This window comes from Pantherophis guttatus, chromosome 3, assembly GCF_059756535.1.
Source record: "Pantherophis guttatus breed Tessera chromosome 3, ASM5975653v1, whole genome shotgun sequence".
NCBI classification, from domain to species: domain Eukaryota; kingdom Metazoa; phylum Chordata; class Lepidosauria; order Squamata; family Colubridae; genus Pantherophis; species Pantherophis guttatus.
Window position 1 is genome coordinate 189,712,690 of NC_142065.1, and position 24,689 is coordinate 189,737,378.

The 24,689-nt window shown below is 35.5% G+C and overlaps 1 protein-coding gene across 2 annotated transcripts in view; it reads left to right on the forward strand.

The window, feature by feature from the left end:
- The window catches only part of VPS13B (vacuolar protein sorting 13 homolog B), a 328,745-nt gene that overhangs the window by 93,628 nt on the left and 210,428 nt on the right, over positions 1-24,689 (forward strand). For both annotated transcript variants that reach the window (XM_034422515.2, XM_034422516.2), the window contains exons 20-22: positions 5,690-5,799; positions 19,992-20,133; positions 21,685-21,815. In XM_034422515.2, the coding sequence (XP_034278406.2) occupies positions 5,690-5,799; positions 19,992-20,133; positions 21,685-21,815 (383 nt within the window). The remainder of the gene's footprint in view (positions 1-5,689; positions 5,800-19,991; positions 20,134-21,684; positions 21,816-24,689) is intronic.

The window sequence follows — 24,689 nt, forward strand, 5'->3', positions numbered from 1 at the left end:
TATCATTTTACCCATGTAATAGGGCTGTATTACTATTATCATTCTCATCTTTCTTATTACCTTCTCCTATTGGTATGTTATGATTTATCCGTTTGTTATTTGTATCTTGTGTTTTATGACTGATTCTTATGATTTATCACTTTGTTGTTTCTATGTACACTGAAAACTTACGCATTGCAGACAAATTCCTTGTGTATCCAATCACATTTGACCAATAAAGAATATTCTATAATATTCTTTATTAATATTATATTATATTATATTATATTATTATATTATATTATATTATATTATATTTATTATTAATAATAAATAAATAAATAAATAATAAAGTTATATAATAAATAAATATAAATAAATTTATTATACCTAATAAATATTATATAATAAATAAATAAATAAATAAATAAATAAATATCATTAAATAATAAATAAATATAATAAATAAATTTATATAATTATAATTATTATAATTAATTAATTAATTATATATAAATTAATAAATTAAATATCTATTATTATATTATATTTATTAATATAATATAATATAATATTCTGAGACGCGATGTCTCAGTGGCTAAGATGCTGAGCTTGTCGATCGAAAGCTCAGCAGTTCAGTGGTTCGAATCCCTAGTGTCACATAACGGGGTGAGCTCCGGTTACTTGTCCCAGCTTCTGCCAACCTAGCAGTTTGAAAGCACCTAAAAAATGCAAGTAGAAAAATAGGGACCATCTTTGGTGGGAAGGTAACAGCATTCTGTGCGCCTTTGGCATTTAGTCATGCCGACCACATGACCACGGAGACATCTTCTGACAGCGCTGGCTTTTCGACTTTGAAACAGAGATGAGCACCGCCCCCTAGAGTCGGGAACGACTAGCACCTATGTGCAAGGGGAACCTTTACCTTTATATATATTTATTTATTTTATTTATTTATTTATTGCGATTTATATGCCGCCTTTCTCCCTAGGGACTCAAGGCGGCTTACAAAATGACAACTTCAATACAAATCACAATACAATACCAAATTAAAATCAGTAACCCAATTAAAAAACGATTTAAAACGATTTATTGGATGTGTAGGAAAGTTTTTTTTAAGGTTAGGTTCCCAAAATATAAAATAGATTTGAATATTTACCAATTATTGGTGTGGTGTGAAGTTTAAAAGATTTCAGGACAACATAAGAGAAGTATGAAGACAGACATCCAAGATATTGTTCTCTTACCCTTCTTAGGTGTACTATAGGCAATAAATATATTGTGTCTTCTAATATATCGCCAAATAACTATTGCAAATAGTATTCTTCATGTGAGGAAGGAAATTCCCATTCATACCCAATAATAATTGTTTTTATATTGTCTGATCCACATGGATTCTGCAAAAATATTATTCTCCTGTTTCTCATTTCCAGCTCTGTCCTCTAAATCATTTCAGCTGCAGGTCACTTCAGCAGAAAAAATAGTTTGTTATGCATGCATGTATTCTGTGGTGTTGAAAACTTGGGCGCGTCTTTAATTTTTATATTTTATCTGAAGCCTAAAAGTCTATATTTTGTTGATGTTATTATTCACTCACCCTGCCAACATTTATTTTAAACAAAATATTAATCTGCCGAAAGTTGAATGTTTATTCCTGTTGTTGATCCTGAACTGCTGAAGTGTGTAGACCCCAACCTTTCCAACAGGGTTCGGAACTTTTTCTTTCCTTTGCAGCCCCAAGCAAAAATAATTTGTTTTATTCAGCTGTTAACCCTCCTGCAGGGAGCAGTGTCTTTTCTGCTTCCAAGAGGAACTGCAGCTTCCAATGCTATCTCCAACACCAAGAGCAGCAAAGCTCGTAATGTATTCATATATTTATTTAAAACATATGGGATACTACCATCTCTACAAGGAAATCTTTGAGAGTAATCTTTGGAGGAAAATTAACAGCAATAAGGAAATAGGCTATTCTGTTACAATAATGTAACAGTTTATTTCCCTCAGAGCGGGAAAAGAAAAAAAACTCTTTTTCATTGGATTTGGGCAGGTGCATAAGGGGAATCTGCTCCCTGCTGAGGTTTAAAATAAACTTATTTCATATATAAAAAAATCTAATTGCTATTTCTGTATTTTTTGTCTGACAGCAATACAAAATAGCATATGTGTATGCATTTAAACAACTCATATGTATGTGCTTCCATGAATTGCAACAGTTAAGTGTAAGATATGAGTGCCCGTAATTAAATATTAGCATGTATGGAAACAGAAATTTGAACCTGGAGAACCAGTTTTGATATAATTCTTTCAAGGTGAAAAAGATCCATGGGTGTTATTTTGGGCCATTGTATCAATATTTTGTATCTGCAGCTAAAACTATAACTGAAAATGATCACAATATACTTTGATAACTTAATAATATATGAATAAAATAAATTTTGGTGATAAAAAAATCAAAACAATATCCTTTATTGTAAAAAGGAAAATGAGACAAGATTGAATGTCTCAGTTTAATGTCTGATAGTAAATATACATTAGATACTAGGATGCTTCCATGTAGAACAAATTTGTTTCGATACTATCATGTAAAAAAAAAGTTCTTCATAGGGTGTTGCATGGTTAGATTAGTACTATAAATTGACCACATATGTTCATTATTGCACATGCGCTACCTATAATTAAATATAATTAAATACCAGTCAACTTTTAATTTTCCTGCTAGGAGCTAATTTTTTAATCAATATGTATTATGGTTGGTTGCACAGTCAGTCAGATGTTTAGACTGGATTTGGCATTTTTTGTCCTATTGAATATTTCCCAAAGACCTGGGATAGGCAGACGTTATTGTTTAATAATATTAGAGGCATTGTTGCAGAATGTGAATCACAGATAAGTAAAGCTATAAATTATTATTAAGGTAAAGGTAAAGGTTCCCCTCGCATATATGTGCTAGTCGTTCCTGATTCTAGGGGGCAGTGCTCATCTCTGTTTCAAAGCAGAAGAGCCAGCGCTATCCGAAGACATCTCCGTGGCCATGTGGTTGGCATGACTAAACGCCAAAGGTGCATGTAACGCTGTTACCTTCCCACCAAAGGTGGTCCCTATTTTTCTACTTGCATTTTTTACATGCTTTCGAACTGCTAGGTTGGCAGAAGCTGGGACACGTAACGGGAGCTCACCCTGTTATGCGGCACTTATTATTATTATATACACAAAAATGTGGAATCACAGCTGCCAGTTCTTTAGCTGGTATTGGCCTTCATCTGCATCAAGTTCTTTCTAAGAACCTAGGATGTTGTACTATGAGAATCCAAGTAGTGTGGCCTTTTTTAGTTCACATTGGAAATTTTTGCCAATGCACAGATTTTCTAAGTGGCATCCAAGATTTTTTGGTATGGCACTCAGTGTGCTGATAACCACGGGGTCTACTATGGCCAATTGTGATCTTCTCTGAATCTGCTATCACCTAGTATTGCCCCATCAATTATCCATTTTTTCTTCTTTTCAATCACAATTAAATCTGGTGTGTTGTGAGTCAAGACTTCATCAGTTTGAATCAGAAATCCCGCAATATTTATTTATTATGAGATTACTAAATCATTAAACTCAAAGTAACAATTTATTTGAGTCTCCAGAGTTCATCTAATTTATGAACTTTGAGCTTAAAACGCAAAGACTGTAAAATACATGGTGCCAAAAAAAGTATTATCCTTTAGCTTTATACTTCAGTATCAACAAGCAACTTTTAAGATGCATGGTAGATGAGTTTTAGTGTTTTAAGTATTATGTGAGGAAGGAAAATCTTTGAATAGTCATTTGGTTTGTCTTTTTTCTTCCAGCATAGACCTTTTAAAATGTTGTTTTGTGTTGGGAATTTGATTTCTTGATTAGAAAGCCTGGCAATGTGACTAGTATTTTATCCATGGCCCCCTCTTCCAGATCATATCAATATGAAAGAATGTGAAACTATGACTAGAGATGTTCACAAAACCATGTATCTGCATTTTTTAACCTAAGGTCATAACAAATATTGTTGCTCAAAACAACAATAAGATAGTAGAAAATATAAACACTTATACCTACTATTATAGGGAACGCGGTGGCTCAGTGGCTAAGATGCTGAGCTTGTCAATCAAAAGATCAGCAGTTCAGTGGTTCGAATCCCTAGTGCCGCATAACGGGGTGAGCTCCCATTACTTGTCCCAGCTTCTGCCAACCTAGCAGTTCAAAAGCACATAAAAAATGCAAGTAGAAAAATTGGGACCACCTTTGGTGGGAAGGTAACAGCATTCTGTGCACCTTTATCATTTAGTCATGCCGGCCATATGACCATGGAGACATCTTCGGACAGCGCTGGTTCTTCAGCTTTGAAACGGAGATGAGCACTGCCCCCTAGAGTCGGGAATGACTAGCACCTATGTGCGAGGGGAACCTTTACCTTTATACCTACTATGTCACTAAAATCTAGAACTTATATTTTTCTCTTTTAATATACATTTCCACGAACATTTCTGAGGGTCCTTCTGTTGAGTACTATATATTTTGAAAGCTAGGATTAAGTAAAATAAATTTGCTGATTTAGCAATGTTGGAAACAACTTCTATAGTTTAAACTCAATTATTCTATTCTGAATTTGTGTCCTATCACTGGTTTTAAAAAGGGATTTCTCGTTCAAGCTGTAAAATAATTTTCTGAAAAAGATATAATTCTGAAAAAGTTACAAAAATATAAAAATGAAATTTATTATCTATTGTATCTTAATATATTCTACTAAACTGAGTTCTGCTGCTCACTGTGATTGGCAGAGATCTAGTTCAATAAAAGGGTATTGCAGAAGTCTCCATAGGATTGAATACTCTCCAGGTCACTGTACAGCATTACAGAGATGATAGCTCTTAGATTTGTTTGGATTTTGAAACACATAGGTTGCTAAGTGAAGAAACTTTATATAACTCATGGATAAAAGCAATGAAGTGGCTTCATTGAAGTAGTCTTCAGTAGACTACTGAAGTAGTCTCTAGAGTAGTCTTCACTGTTGAGATGTGCCAAACCTTGGCTTTTCATTTCAGCTTTGCGAAGTTGAAATAAACTTTAAAATCATTTCTATTTATATGATTCTTATTCTTAATGTTTTTATTTCCATTTTATCCTTGCAAAATCTGCAAAAACTTTAAAAGTAGGGCAATGGTTAAGATAAAAAAAAGTTTAAAATTTAAGAAATCAAAATAAGTTAAAAATGCTCTTTTTTTGAAAACTTAAAATAAATTAAAATGTGCCAGCCCCTCCATCATGGAACTTCAATATCAATAAGTAAAAATACAGGAAAGTAAATGGTGAAAAAATAATAGGATGATCTTAATCCCATTTGTTATTTTATTATGTTTGAATATTACCTGACAGAAACAGCTTATACATTTGTAAAACCTTTGGGTAGCAATCCCTTCCCTTCTCTCCCCTCCCCTCTAGATTCATATTATATTAGCACTTTTTCTAGATCATTAATGTATTTTGAAAACATAAACAATCACTTCAGATATTGTGTAGGCCAGATTGCTTTGAGAGCATGTAATATAGTTTCCTTCGCTTTGCAACCAGGCTGCATTCAAAAGAATGTTTGGCCTTGATCTCTTAAACATAGCATTAGATATTCCAAATGTTTTCAGCATTGATGTGTTAATCTCATTGCTTTTGTTTTGTAATTGTTCTTATGTAGGAGCAGTGCTTTTGGCCAGCATGCAGGGATTAACAGTTAATATTGATCCAGTTTTATATACTTGGCTCATGTACCAACCTCAGAAACGGAGCAGCAGATTGATGCAGCAGGTAGGACATTTTTGCATATTTATTTATGGTCCCAAGGCAACATGCAGTACAAACACGAGGCACAGTATTGAAACATTAAAAATCAGATAAATCAGGAGAAATTAGATGCTCACATTATCACATATTTTTTTAACATATTGTAGAAACATATTGCACCATTGACATGATCATGTGATCATAATTCAGACACCTGGCACCTAATTCACATTTATGATGTTTGCCATCACAAGATTTGTGATCTTCCCAACCTGTTTCCAATATTTGCAGATTCTCTTAACTGTGTAATTCCATGTGATTCGCTAATGACCATGGTAAAAACCAAGGGTGAAATGTAAAATGTGTTACTACCGGTTCTGTGGGCATGGCTTGGTGGTGGGTAATGTGACTGGGTGGGCATGGCCAACTTTTTTTTTTTTAACTTTTCAAAGCATTTTTTCTAATGTATTTTCTTTGAACAGAGTATTTGGCTGGTTCACAAATTTAAACAGTGTTCAGTCATTTCAATTAAATTTACAATTTCTATATTTCCTTTTTGCCATATTTATTCCTCATCTATTTTTTTAAAAAAAACAATATTACCCTTCATTCTTATCTCTAATCTTAATCAAATTCAATTTTCCCTTCTATTCTATATTATACCCCTTCCCATTGTCATCTATTTTTATATCCCTCCTCACATTGGTTAATTATTTAATATTACAATTGTTTAATACAAATTCAACATTTTTATATAAATCAATTAGTTATAACTATCTTTTTTGTATATTAATCAATATGAACATGAATATTCCAATTATTTCCATGCAATCCAATTTCTTACAAATCAATTAATTATATTTACCAATAGTAATAAACCAAATAATTTTCTCCATATATTCCTCCAAACCACAACTTAACCATTTCTGCTTTCAACACAATATACAATTAATAGTATCTCAATTATTACAATTCCCTAGTTAAATAGAGCTCTTTTTCTTTTGTGTTTTAAAATCTTGAACTCTCCTCTTTTGCCCTAAATTTCCCTTTGTTTGCACCTACCTTTTTTTGGTGAGGAAAAAGAAAAAGAAATCTCTCTCTGCCTTATTTTGTCACGTTGCAGGAAAGAGCCTGCTTTACTTTCAGTTTCGTTTTTTCAGCATAGCTAGGAGAAAAAAAATCTGCTCCAGCACTCTTTGCAGCAAGCAGGAGAGCCCTGCGCAAAACAGCTGAGAGCAAATCAGCTGAGAGTCGGGAGGCCAATCTAATCAACTTGTGCTAATTAACCTATGCTGAAGCTGGAAAGGACTGTTTTTTCTTGCTGTTTGCTTGCAAGAAGGTAACTGCTGCGAGGCAGAGGCCAAAGGGTGGGGGCCAGTGAGTGGGCAGGGCTACATTCGGTGTATAAGACACACCTAAATTTTCACCCCCTTTTGAGGGGTAAAAAGGTGTGTTTTATACTCCGAAGAATACGGTAGTTATTTCTAAAACAATAGAGATTGATTCTTTAGAGAAAGATTCTTGTAGCCAGCTGTCAAAGCTTGCTTCTATAATTTGATGAAATATAATGCAGTAAAATATAGAGAAAGTGAAAACATTATATCCTTCTTGAGTTTCTTAGATTAATTAAATTTAGTGCATTATCTATTAAATAAAATGTAAGGCATTGTAAATAAATAATAAAATAATATTGAAAGTTGGTGTTTTTGAGTTCTTTCTAAGATATATTTTTATATCTTTATATCTCAATGCCGAGGCAATTAACATTTAAACATGAAGTATAGATGAAAGAAATAGACATGAGGGAAAGTGCACTGAAATTTGAAACCTCCCAATGTCATCTCAGATATTATATACAGTATTTGCAATCAAATTGAGAAAATCCAGAAATCTAAAATACAAACCTGAAAAAGTTGTTATTAAGTAATTAGGTAACTAGCAGATTTATATATTCTAGCATCATATTTGTCAGCATCAATAGTATTAAAAAGGGAATTAACTTGCTGGTTATAAGTAGACATAACTTGAACAATAGTCTTTGATTGAAAGATAACCATGACTGAAGATAGAAGCACATAACTAGACTTTACTTTTTTTTAGTAAGATATCTTAAGAGCCCTTTAACTTTGAAAGTTTGGAAAATAATACTGTAAAGAAATGATGAAAAGTTTGTAAAGCCTGTAAAACTGGCTAGAATCCATTCAATTTTAATGTACGGTACATTTCTTAGAATATGGTTGTGATGAGATCGCATTTTTTTTAAGTAGTTCCAAAAGAAATCCATGGAACAAATTGTAAATCTAATGTGTATTTCTTTTGGTAACTTATTTCTCTGGGCGTAGTTCGTGTGAACTCTATAGATTTCATCTATTCCGCTTCGTATCTCTTCCTTGTCCCTCTGGGTCACTTCTGAGAGTATCTCAGTCATAATTTCTCCTAAGTCCTCCTCCTTTTGCTCTTCTATGTTCTGAAACCTTAAATAGAAGGATGCCTTCTCCATCTTGAGGTATGATAACGAGTCCTCTAGTTCCTTATTTGTGGCCGCTTGGTTGTATTCCATCCTCTCCATTCTCTTATCCGTATGTTCTATTCTCTCCTCCACCTTATGGATCCTCTGTTCGTTTTCCTCTATGTTCTGTTGTATCTTTCCTATCTTCTCATCCATGTTCCTAATATTATCCTTTATCTCTCCCACATCCGTCCTAAGTTCCTCATGGTTTTTCCTTGTCTCTTCATGGTTGTGGGCCATGGTCTCTTGCATTCTATTCCTTCCTTCCTGGATCATCGTTAATACAGAGTGGATGTTTTGCATACTAAGAGTGGGGGTTGCCTTATCCTTTTCCGTAGTTTTGACTCATTTTTGTTGTGCTGGAGAGGCCGTGAGTATCATCTGGTTTGATGGTATTTTCTTACTTGACTTAGTAATTGTTGCTGACCCTGTAGTTGCCATTAGTATTTCTTTTGTTATCTTCTCCCAGAGTTTCATATACTGATTACTATTTGGGCTGTTATATCTCTTTTGATATTTATATTCAATTTATAGCTTTCAGTAATCCCAGGGAAATAAACAACTAGGATAAGTTTCCTTATCATACAATCACTGTCTATATATAAGTTTATCTATAAATTCTATCTTTCACTTTTCAATGTTTTACAGAGTTCTTCAATTCTTAATGGCTATTTAGCCTATATTATTCTCTAAAAATGGGGATAAAATATAGGGGGAGGGAATGAGGGAAAAGTCTAATACTTCAGCAATTCATCAGTTAGTTGTCCTTATAATTAATTACTTGCTATCTTGTTTAAATTTGTTATTAATTACTATTTATAGATATCAATTACCCTTAATTACAATCCTAAATTCACTTAGTCTATCTAATATAATTCTTCAAAACTAAACATACAAAACAATATGATATTTAAATACCAAGATAAAATATAAAACTAAGGTAAGTATAAATATATATTTAAAGTAAATATAAAACTAAGTTAACAGTTGTATATGTGGTATATAAGGTTATATATGAGATTTCAAGAACAGTACGTTTAATATTAATACTTTTTATGCTTTTTAATCACTAATTTGTTATCAGACTTAAATACAATTAATTATACTTTACAGTTGATTCTTCTTCTTCTAGATCACTCTCTTCTTTTTTTTCCAAATTTGTATCCTTCTTGTTTATTGTCTATTTGCTTCCAAGGTCTAGTGTCCCAGTACTTTTAAATTGAGTGTCCACCAAAGCTCCAAAACGTCCACCTTTCAAAAAAAATCCAAGTCCAGATGTCTAAGTGCTGTCTAAATTTCGTCCAAATCTCCAAATATCCAAAAGTCCAAAGGAGAATATTCCACTTAGGTTGGTTTGGTTTAGCTCCAGAAATCACTAGCTTCCACTTTAAACTGAGTTTTTCTGCCACTCTCTCTTCCGGTATCGGCTGCTTGTTGATTGCCTCGTTGCCGCCTCCACAAAGGGCAAAATCTGTCAAATTTATCCCTTTCTCTCCTTAAATTCTGTCTCTCCTCTGTGGCGAAATATCCAAAGTCCAAATTTTCTCTGGGATCACTTTCTCCTCCTGGGTTTCCTCTGGATTTCCTCCGATTTCGCCGGCTGTTAATTTATGCACTGTCACTGTCAAGATGGATTCCGTCTCCGCTTATTTCTCAGTCGCCGCTTATTTAGCTGTGGTTTGCTTCTTAGTTGGAGTTTATCTTTTCCCACCTTCAATCTTCACGTTATGGATTGTAAATGTACCTTTTGAGCTATTTTTCTTCCCGATCCTTCCACTGAAGTCTTCTTTATTTGATTTTCGCTTCCCTCTTAGTCAGCTGTCAATGTTTCTGGCCAGCCAGGATGGCTGGTTCTTCCTCTATCAGAATTAAGGGGGGTTTCCTGAACCTTCGGGGGGATTGCTGTCCTCCCCGAGGTCCTCGGAGTTTCCCTTTTTTTCTATTGACCTCTCCGAGGTCAATAGTGCCTAAATCAGCTCCTAAATCGAAGATATTAGGGACTTGGAGAACAGAGATCCGTTCCTTTCGTCCCTAACACGCTGATGTCACCACCGGAAGTCCTGAAATCCATGGAACAAATTGTAAAGCAGGTACCGTAGTTACCTGAAAATAGTTCTAAAAATATCAGTTTTTGTATTGCTTAAAGTAAAGTTACCTTCTGTATCATACACTTCTGTATCATACACTAAGGTTACCTTCTATATCAGGCACTCCATCTCTACGTTTGGTAGATTTATCAGAAAAATTCTTATGAAGTTTTGGGAGAGAGATCTTATAATTTTGCAGTGGACTTTTGATCATTTATAATTTTAAAATTCCTACTTACTGTTATAACAATTTTCTTTATCAATGAGATTTAAAGTTTTAAATAATATTATTAAGCTATTGTCTTTACTATTACAGATTTGGTAAAGTTAAAGATAGCAGTGCTTTTCTCCGATTCAAAGCTTGTTATAAATATGGAATGCTGAAGGAGAGTTTGGTCTGGCTATGCATTTTTAATGTAATGTGAGTTTAAAATGCATTTTAAAAATCTAGCATAATGCACTACATTTGTGCTTTTCCTACTACACAGAAAATCCAGGGTGGCTTATGGCGGCTGTTACTTATTTGAGTTAAAGACCTATGTAGTTCCTGTTGTGACTATGTGGTTAGTGCTATAGGGGCAAAAGAGGATGTTTTCTTATATTTGCAGTTGGCTTCTGCATGTGTCTAAACATTTCTTTTTATTTCGAATGGTGAACAATGTTGACATTCACTGAAAAACAATGTAAAACCCATGGCAAGACTTTTGAATGCCTGCATAAATTTACATAATGTCTTCTGACCCTCTTTATTGGGTAGTGGTAAAATATGGTATTTATTTCCTTTTTTAAAAAGTGTCCTGAAATGTAGAGTTATATATAATACTAATCTACAAATAGTAGTATAATGGCCTAGTTACTCTTTATATACAGTATTTATTCACTGTTTAGCCATGCCTTTTTCTTCAAAGAATCATGTGGAAGGCATTTCTGTAGAGAAAGCTGTTTAGATGCTCTCTCATCATGAACATAAATGGGATCATTTAAGATCCTGTAATTAATGCTGGGTAACAGAGAACATGGTACTTCTTGTCATATTATTGCAGTGAGAAACTGAGCCTTCTCTGCTGCTATTAAAAGAAGCTACATTGTTCAGAATTATAGAGGATTACTGATAAATATTTATTAATTTATATGCTGCTCATATAAATTAATAAATGATCTGGTGACTCTGGATGGCTTACATCATAAAAGCCAAAATAGAAACCTTTACAAGTTTTACAGTCATTAAAACTTTAAATATTAAAAGTTAACAAAAATGAAATAAACTAGGAATTAAAGAAGTGGAGGTGGGATCCTTTTCCTAGTCCACTAATCACCTTCAGTGTGAAACAGTCTCATAAAAAAGGAGCAAATGAGAATATTTTACATTTTAACCTATTTCCTATCAGTCTCTGATACTTCTTTCATATTTTCCGCTGTTTCCTTTGTGTTTTGGAGGTTCTTATCCAGTATTGTCTTTTTGATTAAGATGTTTTTAGAAATGCAGATCTAATTTTGCAATAGGATTTTGTTCCACTCCCTGATTCCCACAAGATGAGAATAAAGATTTCTTGGTAATATGTAAGAATCCTTTTGGAAAGATCACGTGAAGTTGGCTGCGCTGTCCGTATCTTTGCTAATAGTGAGTGATTTGTCTGCTCTGGAGCTAGTGATCAACCCAATACTTGACTCTAGGATGAGAATTAGTATTGCTGTTATAAATTACCGTAAAAAGTAAAAGCTAAAGCAAAACATTTACAGTGGGTATTTCTTTTCTATCTTACTTATATTCTAATCCTAGTTATCTCTAGGCGAGATAGATGGCATACAAGACAAACAAACAAACAAACATAATTTCTTTCAGATAATTCATTCATTGCCCTCTTTATTTCTTACAGATATATTCTTATTGCACTTCATATTTTTTCTTTAGTTCTGTTTTCCATGTTTTTGTGGATGACTGTATAAGTATATAAAATTATAAAAAAAACTATTTGATTGAAATTATGGGGATTGTAAATAATATTGAAGTTACTTCAACCCACACAATAAATTATGAAAGATGGTAAAGAAATATTTACTTAATTTATATCAGACACTTTTCCGCAAGGAAGTCAGTGATGCATATTTATATCCCCTTCAATACTTTGTTTATCTAGACTGTTTCATCTCTAAAATGGCTAAAAATATTATAGTTTGGTCTTTTAATCTGATATGTGTATGTCTAACTCTGCATACAATTCACTTTAACTTTAAAAATTATATGGTTTATTACATTTTGAGAGAGAGAGAGAGAGGCAGGAATAGAGGGGCGGGGGGAAGAGAGATTCTATTTGAGAGAGAGAGAGGGAGATTATATTGTTTTACAAAAGCATCTCAGCAAAGCAAATTGCATTGTTATTCCCAGGATTATCCCAAATTACTACTTTGTTTAAGAACTGTCCAAGTGACCAAGCGACTTATATAATTGAGTTATCTTGTCTTGAATTATCCTGTGCTGATTTTCTAATTGCTAAATTGATTCACAGTATGTTTGCCCTGTGTTAAGGTACTGTGACATGAATGTGTGTTTTTGTTTAAAGCATAATTGAACATCTTTATTTTATTTTATTTATTTATTTATTTATTTATTTATTTATTTATATATATATATATATATATATATATATATATATATATATATATATATATATATATATATTTATACCGCCCTTCTCCCACAGGACTCAGGGCGGTGAACAGCCAAGAATAAAAACATCGCATACAAAATTTAAATTTTTTAAAGAAAGAATTAAACAAATTTTGGCCCAATAATTTAAAACACCCCAACTAAAATCAAATTAACAATTAAAAATATCTAAGGGGGGAGGTTAAACCAGCCCGGCTTGATGAAATAAAAAAGCTTTAAGGGCACGGCAAAAAGCACGGAGATTTGGGTTCCTACGTATCTCGGGGGCAAGTCGTTCCAGAGGACAGGTGCTGCCACAGAGAAGGCCCTCCCTCTGGGGGTCGCCAGCCAACATTGTCTGGCTGACAGCACCCTGAGGAGTCCCTCTCTGTGGGAGCGTACTGGCTGGTGGGAGGCTATCGGTGGCAGAAGGCGGTCCCATAAGTACCCAGGCCCTAAACCATCGAGCGCTTTAAAGGTGGTAACCAACACCTTGAAGCACACCCGGAAGACCACTGGGAGCAAATGCAGCTCACACAGGAGGGGTGTCACATGGGAGTGCCCCATCGCTCCCATAATCCCCCGTGCGGCCGCATTCTGCACCAGTTGGAGCCTCCGGGTGCTCCTCAAACGGAGCCCCATTTATTTATTTATTTTTTATTTTATTTTAAATTTATATACCGCCCTTCTCCCTGAGGACTCAGGGCGGTGTACAGCCAAAATTAAAAAACATAAAATACAAATATTAAAAAACAGTTAAAATATATATAAATTTGGCCCAAAATTAAAAATACAAACCAATTAAAACATTTAAAATTTCTTCTTAAGCCAGCCCGGCTTGCTGGAAAAAGTGGGTTTTAAGGGCACGGCGGAAGGCACTAAGGTCTTGGATTCTCCTTATCTCTGGGGGCAACTGATTCCAGAGGGTAGGTGCCCCCACAGAGAAGACCCTCCCCCTGGGGGTCACCAGCCTACATTGATTGGCTGATGGCACCCTGAGGAGGCCCTCTCTGTGGGAGCGCACAGGACGATGGGAGGTCGTCGGTAGCAGCAGGCGGTCTCGAAGATAGCTAGGCCCGATGCCATGGAGCGCTTTAAAGGTGATAACCAGCACCTTGAAGCGCACCCGGAAGACCATTGGGAGCCAGTGCAGCTCGCGCAGGAGTGGTGTTACATGGGAGCGCCATGCTGCTCCCATCACTACCCGCGCTGCTGCATTCTGGACCAGTTGGAACCTCCGGGTGCTCTTCAAGGGGAGCCCCATGTAGAGAGTGTTGCAGTAGTCAAGGCGAGAGGTGACGAGGGCATGAGTGACTGTGCACAGGGAATCCCGATCAAGAAAGGGCCGCAGCTGGTGAATCAGGTGAACCTGACAAAAGGTCCCCCTGGTTACAGCTGTCAGATGTTCCTCCAAGGACAGCTGCATATCCAGGAGGACTCCCAGATTGCGAGCCCTTTCTGTGGGGGCCAAAGACTCGCCCCCAATAGTCAGTGATGGAGTCGACCTCTGCCCCCATGCCAACACAAACTGCGACTGGTCGGGAGAACCACCGCAACACGGTGCCTCCCACCCCCAACTCTTCCAGCTGGTGCAGCATGATACCATGGTCGATGGTATCAAAAGCTGCTGAGAGATCTAACAGGACCAGAACAGAGGAGCAACCCCTGTCCCGAGCCCTCCAGAGATCATCAACGCGACCAATGCCGTTTCCGTGCTGTGCCCAGACCTGAAACCCGACTGGAAAGGATGTAGAGAGCATTGCAGTAGTCCAGGCGGGAGGTGATGAGTGCCTGAGTGACTGTGCGTAAGGAATCCCGATCCAGAAAGGGACGCAACTGGCAAATCAGGCAAACCTGATAAAAAGCCCCCCTGGCCACGGCCGTCATATGCTCTTCTAAAGACAGCCATACATCCAGGAGGACGCCCAAGTTGCGAGCCCTCTCCGTGGGGGCCAATAACTTGCCCCCAATAGCCAGCTATGGCACCAGCTGGCTATATCGGGACACCGGCAGCCACAGCCACTCGGTCTTGGAAGGGTTGAGTCAGAGCCTGTTTCTCCCCATCCAGACCCACAGAGCCTCCAGGCACCGGGACATCACTTCAAAGGCATCTTTGGGATGGCCTGGGGTGGAGATGTACAGCTGAATATCATCAGCGTACTGATGGAACTCCACCCCAAAACCATGGATGATCTCACCTAGTGGCTTCACATAAATGTTGAACAGGAGGGGTGAGAGGATCGACCCCTGCGGCAGCCCACAAACAAGGTGCCTTGGGGTCGACCTCTGCCCCCCTGCTAACACCGATTGCAACCGGTCGGAGAGATAGGAGGAGAACCACCATAAAACGGTGCCCCCCACCCCCAACCCCTCCAACCAGCGCAGCATGATACCATGGTCGATGGTATCAAAAGCCGCTGAGAGGTCTAACAGGACTAGGATAGAGGAACAATCCCTATCCCAAGCCCTCCAGAAATCATCCACCAATGCGACCAATGCCGTTTCCCTGCTGTGCCCAGGCCTGAAACTGGACTGGAGCGGATCTAGATAGACAGCTTCATCCAGGTACTGCGGAAGCTGTCGTGCCACCACACTCTCAACAACCTTCGCCACAAAGCGAAGGTTGGAGACTGGACGGTAGTTAGCCAAAACAGCCAGATCCAGAGAGGGCTTCTTGAGGAGGGGCCTCACCACCGCCTCTTTCAAGGCGGATGGCAAGACACCCTCACTCAAAGAAGCGTTAATAATCCCCTGGAACCAGCCTCGTGTAACCTCCCGGGAGGCCAGCACCAACCAGGAGGGACACTGGTCCAATAAACATGTCGCGTTCAGCCGTCCCAGAATCCTGTCCATGTCCTCGGGAGCCACAGGGTCAAACTCCTCCCAGATAACATTCTCAAGACCTGCCTCCATCATCCCGCCTGAACCTACCCAGTCAGAGACCAAGCCTTCCCAAATCTGAGTGATTTTATCGTGCAGATACTGTACAAAATCCTCAGCCCGACCCTGCAAGGGATCCTCCCGCGCTCCCAGATAAGATCATCTTTAATGATTTTAGATTGAAATAATTTAAAATTAAAGATTAAGAATAACTGCTGATGTTTTTCAGTGGGTAATGGCAAAATGGGAGCCCTTAACTGCATATCATCTGTTGAGCGGAGGTGTTGTTGTAGTAAATATTGCTTTTGCAGCTTTCCAAAAGCTGATCAGATTGCAACAACATAACATTGACTTCTGGAAATATAAATGCTCTTTCCTAGTGTTTAGAAATATATTCCGTAATGCTTTCCATGTTTTCTGTAGTAATGCATTTAAAAGGTTTGATCAAAAGCTGTGTCATTTTATGCATTCTATACAATTTTGGGACTGTTCACAAGGAGGAAAAAACAAATAGTATGCCTGCATTTATTGTACTGTAACCATCTGGTCTCTGTCATGATAATATTGTTCTTAAAAATAAGAATAGTGCTCTATATTTATACATCTTTCTTTTTCAGACAGAAATCTTTTTGACACAAAACCTCTTTCCATTCATTGCATGAAGAAATATCACATGTAAAATGAGACTAGAGTTTCCTCTCCTTTTGTGATTCTGGAAACATGATCACTTTCTCTTCCAAAATCATGAAAATTCCATTATAAAATATGAATGATTGGGTTGAGAACGGATGGGGCATCTGGGGTCCGGATTGTGCATTTGAAAAGGATTCTGCATTTAGGAAGGAAATAAAAAGAAGAGGATGCATTTGTATTTTAGTGTATTTTTATATTTAAATTGCTGTAGCATTTTGTATATTGCACAGATAGCAAGACAGAGCTATCAGTTTCTAATTGTTTGTTGATAAAGATCCCTCTTCTGCCCATGATCCAGATATTCCTCAAATAATAATAATAATTGAAAAATCATCAAATGATTCAGAGGGCAGTTTGTGTCAGAGAGGGAGAAAAAATAGTACATCATTAAGATCAAGAAGATTGCACAAAGTGATTATAAACAACGACATATACTCTCAATTTTTGTGGGAACATAGAGCCTTGGTAGTACAGTGGTCTAAAGCACCCTGTTATTAAGACCAGCTGCCTGCAATTACTGCAGGTTCGAATCTCGCCAGGCTCAAGGTTGACTCAGCCTTCCATCCTTTCTAAGGTAGGTAAATTGAGGACCCAGTTTGTGGGGGCAATAAGCTGACTTTGTATAAATATACAAAAGGACGAAGGCTATTGCTTAATGCACTGTAAGCCGCCCTGAGTCTCCGGAGAAGGGCGGCATATAAATCAAATTAAAAAAAAAAAATAAAAAAATGGGAAAAAAAACATTGAGAATGAGTATGTTAAAATATTGTGGGATTTCTGAATACAAACTCATAAAGTCTTGGCTCATAATGCACCAGATTTAACTGTGGTTGAAAAGAAGAAAATGCAAATTATTGATGTGACAATACTAGGGGATAGTACAATAGAAGACAAAGTATTGGCTCAAAGTATCAAGATCTGAAAATTGAAATTGAAAGATTGTGGAATAAACCAGTTATGGCAGCTCCAGTGATTATTGGCACACTGGGTGCCATACCAAAAACACTTAGGCGCCATTTACAAAATCTGCACACTGAAAAAATTTCCATTTTACTACCCTGATAGATTATGACGCCTTAGGTTTTCAGGAAGAGCGGAATGCATATGAAGCCCAACACTTCCTACAGAAATAACAGTTTTGCTTTCACATTTTTGTTTATATAATAATAATATAAAATGTTACTATTAATATACTATTAATAGTATATTATCAGTAATAATGATATGGTAATAATAATATAGTAATATTGGACAACATCTTGAAGAATATTTCTACTATGGAAAAACAAGGAGAAATGAGAATTATGGACCTCTAACACATAGGATTACTACAACATTAAAATTGTTTTCTGGAATTATAGCAAGACTAATATTTGCTAATTTGAAAAAAAATGCATTTTTTTCAGCGGAACGAAAAGGGACTTGCTAAATTCACATGGCGTAAGATCAGCTACTTAATGAAAAAATGATCATTAAAAGCTTAAAAGAATTTTTATGGCCTAAATATTTTATACAAAGGCTTATAAATCATTTCTCATAGTTGGATTTAAAAACACTTGGAAATGTTTGGAATAAACTGAAATATTAAAAGAGTTTTGGATGTCATTTGCTTCATTGGAAACCACCCTTACAGAATATGGGAGACATTTGGGAGAACAAGAATAAAAACAGGTCTATTTCAAAGTAACACATTGTCATCATTGCTCTTTGTAAGAGCAGTGATTCTGTATTCTGAACAGAATCAATTTTAAGTAACAATTCACAAACAAAGCTCCTCAAATAAGCCATTTTCTTTATAGAGATTACCTAAAACTATATTGAATCAGAATCTAAAATTGAGTCTCTGTTATATATAGTTTGTATATTTAATAAAGATACAGGAATGAAATTTGGTCAGGATAAATGTGTAATTTGGCAATGAAAGGAGGTAAGATTATGGGAGAAAATGGGTTGCACCTAATGAATGGAAATGTCATTAGACACCAGGCACCTGAAGAAGGATACAAATATTTAGAATTAATGGAAGCTTCTGATTAATTGCACAGCCAAGTTAAAACACAGACAGTTTAAGTTATTTCAAACAATTTGAGGGTTTTTTTTTTAACAAAAACTAAACTAAATGGTGGAAATATTGCTAAAACAATAAACGCTTGGGCAGTCACTGTAATTAAATATACTGCAGGAGTAATTGATTGGATCCAAGCCAAATTGGACAATCTTGATCAGTAAAACAACAAAATTAATGATCATAAATCATGCACTTCACCTAAGAAGTGACATTCATAGATTATATGTATTCAGAATTAGAGGTGGTAGAGGACTATTGCAAGTAAAACAAACTATGGAATAAGAAAAATATAGTCTGAATGATTACATCTGGAAAAGAAAATAGACTGTACTTATGGAACTTCACAAGGAAAGCCTCCTGAAGTAACACAAAAGAGCTAAATTGGAATATAAAACTAAGGTAATTCAAAATTGGATTAACATTTGGTAAAACAAACCACTCCATGGTGAATACATGTATGAGACTGAAGGAAAAGTGAATCAAAATCTAACGTGTTCTGGTTGAAATCTGTAAATTTAAAAAGGAAAACAAGGGAAGAATTCAAAACCAAAATATGGTGAGATGGGTGCACACAAGTTTAATAAATCAATCAGTAATGAATTGAATTGCAGGGCAAGCAAAATTAAATGCAGTCCTCTCTTCCTCTTTTCACAGAATTCATTGATAAATTACTAATGTTCCAATAATCTTCCATGCCTGGGAACTGGATCAAAAAAATAGAAATGACTATTTACTCAGCAAATATTTCTATCAGCAGTACTCTTATCTGGTCTGATATATTGCACCAAACCCACTTTTTCAAACATGCAAAAATAGATCAAGGCATAAAACAAATAAACATAATGAAAAAAATTAATTTCTTCCTTTAAAAATGAAGTACAGAATCAGATATAGCTTAAAACAAAATATTGCAGAATGGACATCTGGAGTTCACTGTTCCAGTAAATGAGTAATCTAGCGATAGCCTTCAAAACACTCCATTCTACTGAAAAACTAAATAATACATTTTTTAAAAAAAAAAGGCTTAAACTTTTATCGCTTTTTATTTTTAAGTGACGTTTCAGTAACTGTCAAGAAAAAAAATGAAACAATTGCATACTAAAATGTATATGCTCAGCGCTGCATCAGTCTAGTGCTTAATACTGTAACTTGTATTTGATTGGCATGCTTTTTTAGTTTTTCTAATTAACTATTTTATTAACCATTTATTAATAAAAAATTAATAAATTAACTACTTTCTGTTACATGAAAAAAACATTTCCTACATGCTTATTTTGGAATTCTGAATTACTCATTGTGTTTCTTTTTCTCTCCTTTTTTTTATTCTGATAGGCCGCATCTGTTTCTCTTGGGACACCCGTTACAAGGAAAAAAGATGATGACATGTCAGTTGGGAGCACACCATTGATTAAGCATCAGTCCAATCAGGCTTCTGAATATGCCAGTAGCCCTATAAAAACAAAAACTGTAACAGGTGCGTCTGCTTTAATTCAGTTGGAATTATGTATATAATTTTTATGATTATGTATATAATTTTATGACTTAAATAATAAGAATTTCTCTTACTGATCCTTTGATCATGATTTGCTTGGCACCAACCAGTCCAGGTTAAATTTACTAGAAGTTTTTTCAGTCCATTTTTCACTTCAGTTTTTTTCTAATTACCATCCAGTTTTGTAATTAGTTAAGCTTTTTAAAAAATACATACAGTAATTATCACATCAAGTTGGTAGTGCTGAAGGGATACCTCAGTCCAGGGAGAGATGCATGTGAGAGAGACTCAGAGCAACTCCTTTTTAGTTAAGCTAGATATAAGTTAAACGGGAAAATTGCTTTGATGGGTTTTTAAAACTCTTCTCCTGCATTCTACAAATAATATCTTTCTAGAAATCCAAGTGGTTCTGATTTCTTCAGATAGGCAGCCTTGCAATCGACTTTGAAGGCTTCTCAAAGCAGGTCTCCCATTCAAGGTATATATAATGTAATGAAGGCAGAGTTACTTTGAGTATTTTTCTCATGCTTCCTCTCTCCCTTCGACTGATATATTTTTCTTCACACATGACACATGTTGCTAGATCCTTACTGGAAAATAACTCCATAGAAAAAGGCAAGGAAATATTAGAGAAGTTCACAGTTTATAATGAATAAAAAAAATTGTCTTGAAGGACAGAGGAAAGATAATGATCAAGGCAATGATCAGATAAACAGAACTTAAGCCCAAAAAAATAATTAGCAAAAAAGATCTCACATGAGAGGGAGGAAAGGTAGCAGGATTCCATTATTATTAGCTAACATTTATTAAAAGTAGCTTAGAGATCTTCAAATGCCTGTTTTCTTAGTCTGGTCTACCTGACATCTTTGTCAGGGTTCAACTATCCAAAATTGAAGATAACTGGGAAGTATAAGCATTCTTAAAAATGATAATGTATTTGAACTATGCAGTACTAACCCCTTGATATAACCAGTAAAATAGTTTTGGAAAAGGACAATGGAGTTCTGCTCCCTTAAGATGTATAAAGGCCTCAGCATTATAAGACACAATGTGTGGAAGAAATATTTATGAATTACCAAGATTAAGATTATAAGATTTCTTTCTTTCTTTCTTTGTTTAAGGAAATGTCTTTTTGCAGGGATAACCACAAATCTATACTGATAGATAACTATTTTCCTTTCTTTGCCTTTGTGTCTTAATTGCTACTGACGGTCTATTTTTCTTCTAAAGGCCAGAGAAAGATCTCCTTTTAGATGTTCCATTCATGAAGTAAGTTTATGAGGAATGGGCTGTGAGCCAAGTAAATCATGATCAAAAGATCAGTAAGAGAACAGAGTTTTAGAACTTAAGGACATTTATAAGCTCTAAATTTGGAGCACAAAGGAGCTTATTAGTGCTGGTGAACTCTAAAACTAGGATTCAGTTAGGACTAATTTTGGTTTTACTGGGATTATTAGGTATCTAGTAACATGTACTCCATTTAGCAAGCTATTTGGTCTTTCTTTTTTCTTTCTTTCTTTCTTTTTTTTAAAGAATCACGACCATTATCAGTACCCGTGAAAGCCATGCTTAGTTCAGCTGAAATGTGCAGCAAAAGTCCTGAAGAAAGAATGAAAGAATTTATTAGTGTGGTATGGAATGCAGTTAAGTGCCTTACCCTTCAGGTAAGAAATTGTGGATAGGAGATGAAAGAAAGGAATATTTTGATGTACTTTTAGAATCTTCCATTATTTTGAAATTTCTATGAAATAGGTTTCCATTTTAAGTTTATTGGGGAATAATGAAGCCAAATTTCATTAGAATGTCATGGAATGATGAAGCCAAATTAATTAAACTTTTCAAAGTAAGTAAGCATAGGGTTAGATACCTATATATTCTGTTGTATATAGTCAGGTGTAAGAAAAACAATGCTAGAGTACAAGCTTTCCATAATAAAGCTTTTAAAATGATTTATATCGCAGCTCAGAGCAGTTTCAGTGGTTTAATGGAAGAATAGCAGTAGCGCTTATATACCGCGTCAAAGTGTTTTACAGCCCTCTCTAAGCGGTTTACAGAGTCAGCATATTGTCCCCAACAATCTGGGTCCTCATTTTACTGACCTCGGAAGGATGGAAGGCTGAGTCAACCTTGAGTCTGGTGAGATTTGAACTACCAAATTGCAGGCAGCTGGCAAGCAGCAGAAGTAGCCTGCAGTACTGCATTAGTCACAATTAGACTGTATTTAATCCACTGTAATGCACTCTATTTGGGACTACTCAGGGCTGTCTTAAAGCATGGGCCTGATGGGCACTTGTCTGTGGGTCCCACGAGCATAGGGGCCCAATACTAATCTGTGTATGTTAACCCTTCAATGCACCTTGTATCATATAAATACAGCAACATATTTATTACATTTTACTGCATTCTTAAATTAATACTAACATGCCAATAAAATAAATATGTGTTTAATTTTATCGACCATTTACATTTTTATTCCTGTGAGTAGTTATCGTAGGAGCCCCAGTACATTGCTTTGCCCAGGGCTCATAATGCTGTTACTGCAAGTTCAAATCTCACCAGGCTCAAGGTTGACTCAGCCTTCCATCCTTTCGAGGTAGATAAAATCAGGACCCGGTTTGTGGGGGCAATAAGCTGACTTTGTATAAAAAAGAACACCGCTTAGGGGCCCCCGAAAGCCCTACTAAGCAGGTACATACAAAAGTATGAAGGCTATTGCTTAACGCATTGTAAGCCGCCCTGAGTCTCCAGAGAAGGGCGGCATATAAATTGAACCAATAAATAAATAAATAAATAAAATCTTATGAAGCCCTAAAGATCATGTAACTGGAAGTGACTGCTAATTTTCTCCTTAAGTCAAGGATTGACAACTTCTCCAAACTGGCTATAATATAACTTAATACTCCATTAATACTACAGTTTCCAAGATCAATTTAGTCTACATTTATTACTACAAATGCTCTTTCTTCTTTCTGAATTTTTTGTTAATGGCACAATTGGCACAGTTTTAAGAAAGTGTGCTTATTGATGAAAAGACAAAATATGTTTTACCTTCATTTTGTGATAAATTTTGCTATCGTTTATTGGGCTTGCATTATAAACTGTTGCATAGAGATTATGATCTTTACATAATCAAAATAGGGGAAGAATCTATTTCAAGAAATTGTAACACTTATATGTTAAAAACAAGGAATTATGTTCAGTATTGGCAAAAGTACAGGTTGCTACCAAAACTGAAATTCAATCCTTGAAACAGAAAATATGTTACCATGGAAAAATAAAGTAACACTTAGTGCAGCTGTGATGCATTAATGAATAGATTTTTTTTTTTTAAATCATTTGTATATGGTATGGCTTAGAGGATCTCAGCCAGATGATTTCCTTGAACAGGATCTGACCTTCATCTTGAGGATTTCTTACTGGGAAATTATTTCATTTTCTTTCCTTTTATTTGTCAGTTCTTTACATTAATGTAAGAATTACTGTTGTAGATTTATATTGTTACATAAATAATAATAACATTTTATCTTAAATTTACAATATTAAACATGTAGTTTAATAGTGGGTTTCAAAGTGTAAAAATAATATAATATATCATATTATAATATATTATAATATAATATATCATATTATATCAAGCCGGGCTGGCTTGATCTCATCCTTTGGTTTTAATTTGAAATTAATTTTAATTGGGTTGTTTTAAATTGTGGGCCAACATTATTTAATATCTTTTAAATTGTTTTAATTTTTGTATGCTGTGTTTTTACTTTGGCTGTCCACCACCCTGAATCCTGCTGGAGAAGGGCGGTATAAAAATAAAATCAAATAAATAAATAAATAATATGCCGCGTTAATTTAAGTCTAAGGATACAGGAATTTGAAGATATTTTAATATTATACCTATCAATAGAGAGATCAGTAGCACCTTTTCATTATTTAATGCAACATGAGATTTTTAGGTGCATTTTTCCTCCCTGCTACTATTATATGCCAAAATTCACCTGCATTCGGTGATTGTAAAAAGAAAGTTTTATGAACATTTGTATACATGCATGTAGATATGTAAGCAAAGTTATTGTCCTGTACATAAAAAATGGATCATATGTGACCTCAATAAATATTGTACATATTCATGCTTTTAGAGGATTGCATATGCAACTTGTTCATCTTCAGACGGTAATTTCATAAGAAAGTAGAAGTAACATCTAGTTGAAATACTATTCTTATTTTAAATGTTAATATCTAAGTTAATCAAAGAATTTAAAACTTACTCAAGGTGAGCAGCTTTATGGATAGATGTCTTCTGAACATATTTATTTATTTATTTATTGGTTCGATTTATATGCCGCCCTTTTCCGAAGACTTAGGGCGGCTCACAACGCGTCAAGCAATAGCCTTCATACTCTTGTATATACCTGCTTAGTAGGGCTTTCGCCCCCACCCCAAGCGGTGTTCTTTTTTATACAAGTCAGCTTATTGCCCCACAAACCGGGTCCTCATTTTACTACCTCGAAAGGATGGAAAGCTGAGTCAATCTTGAG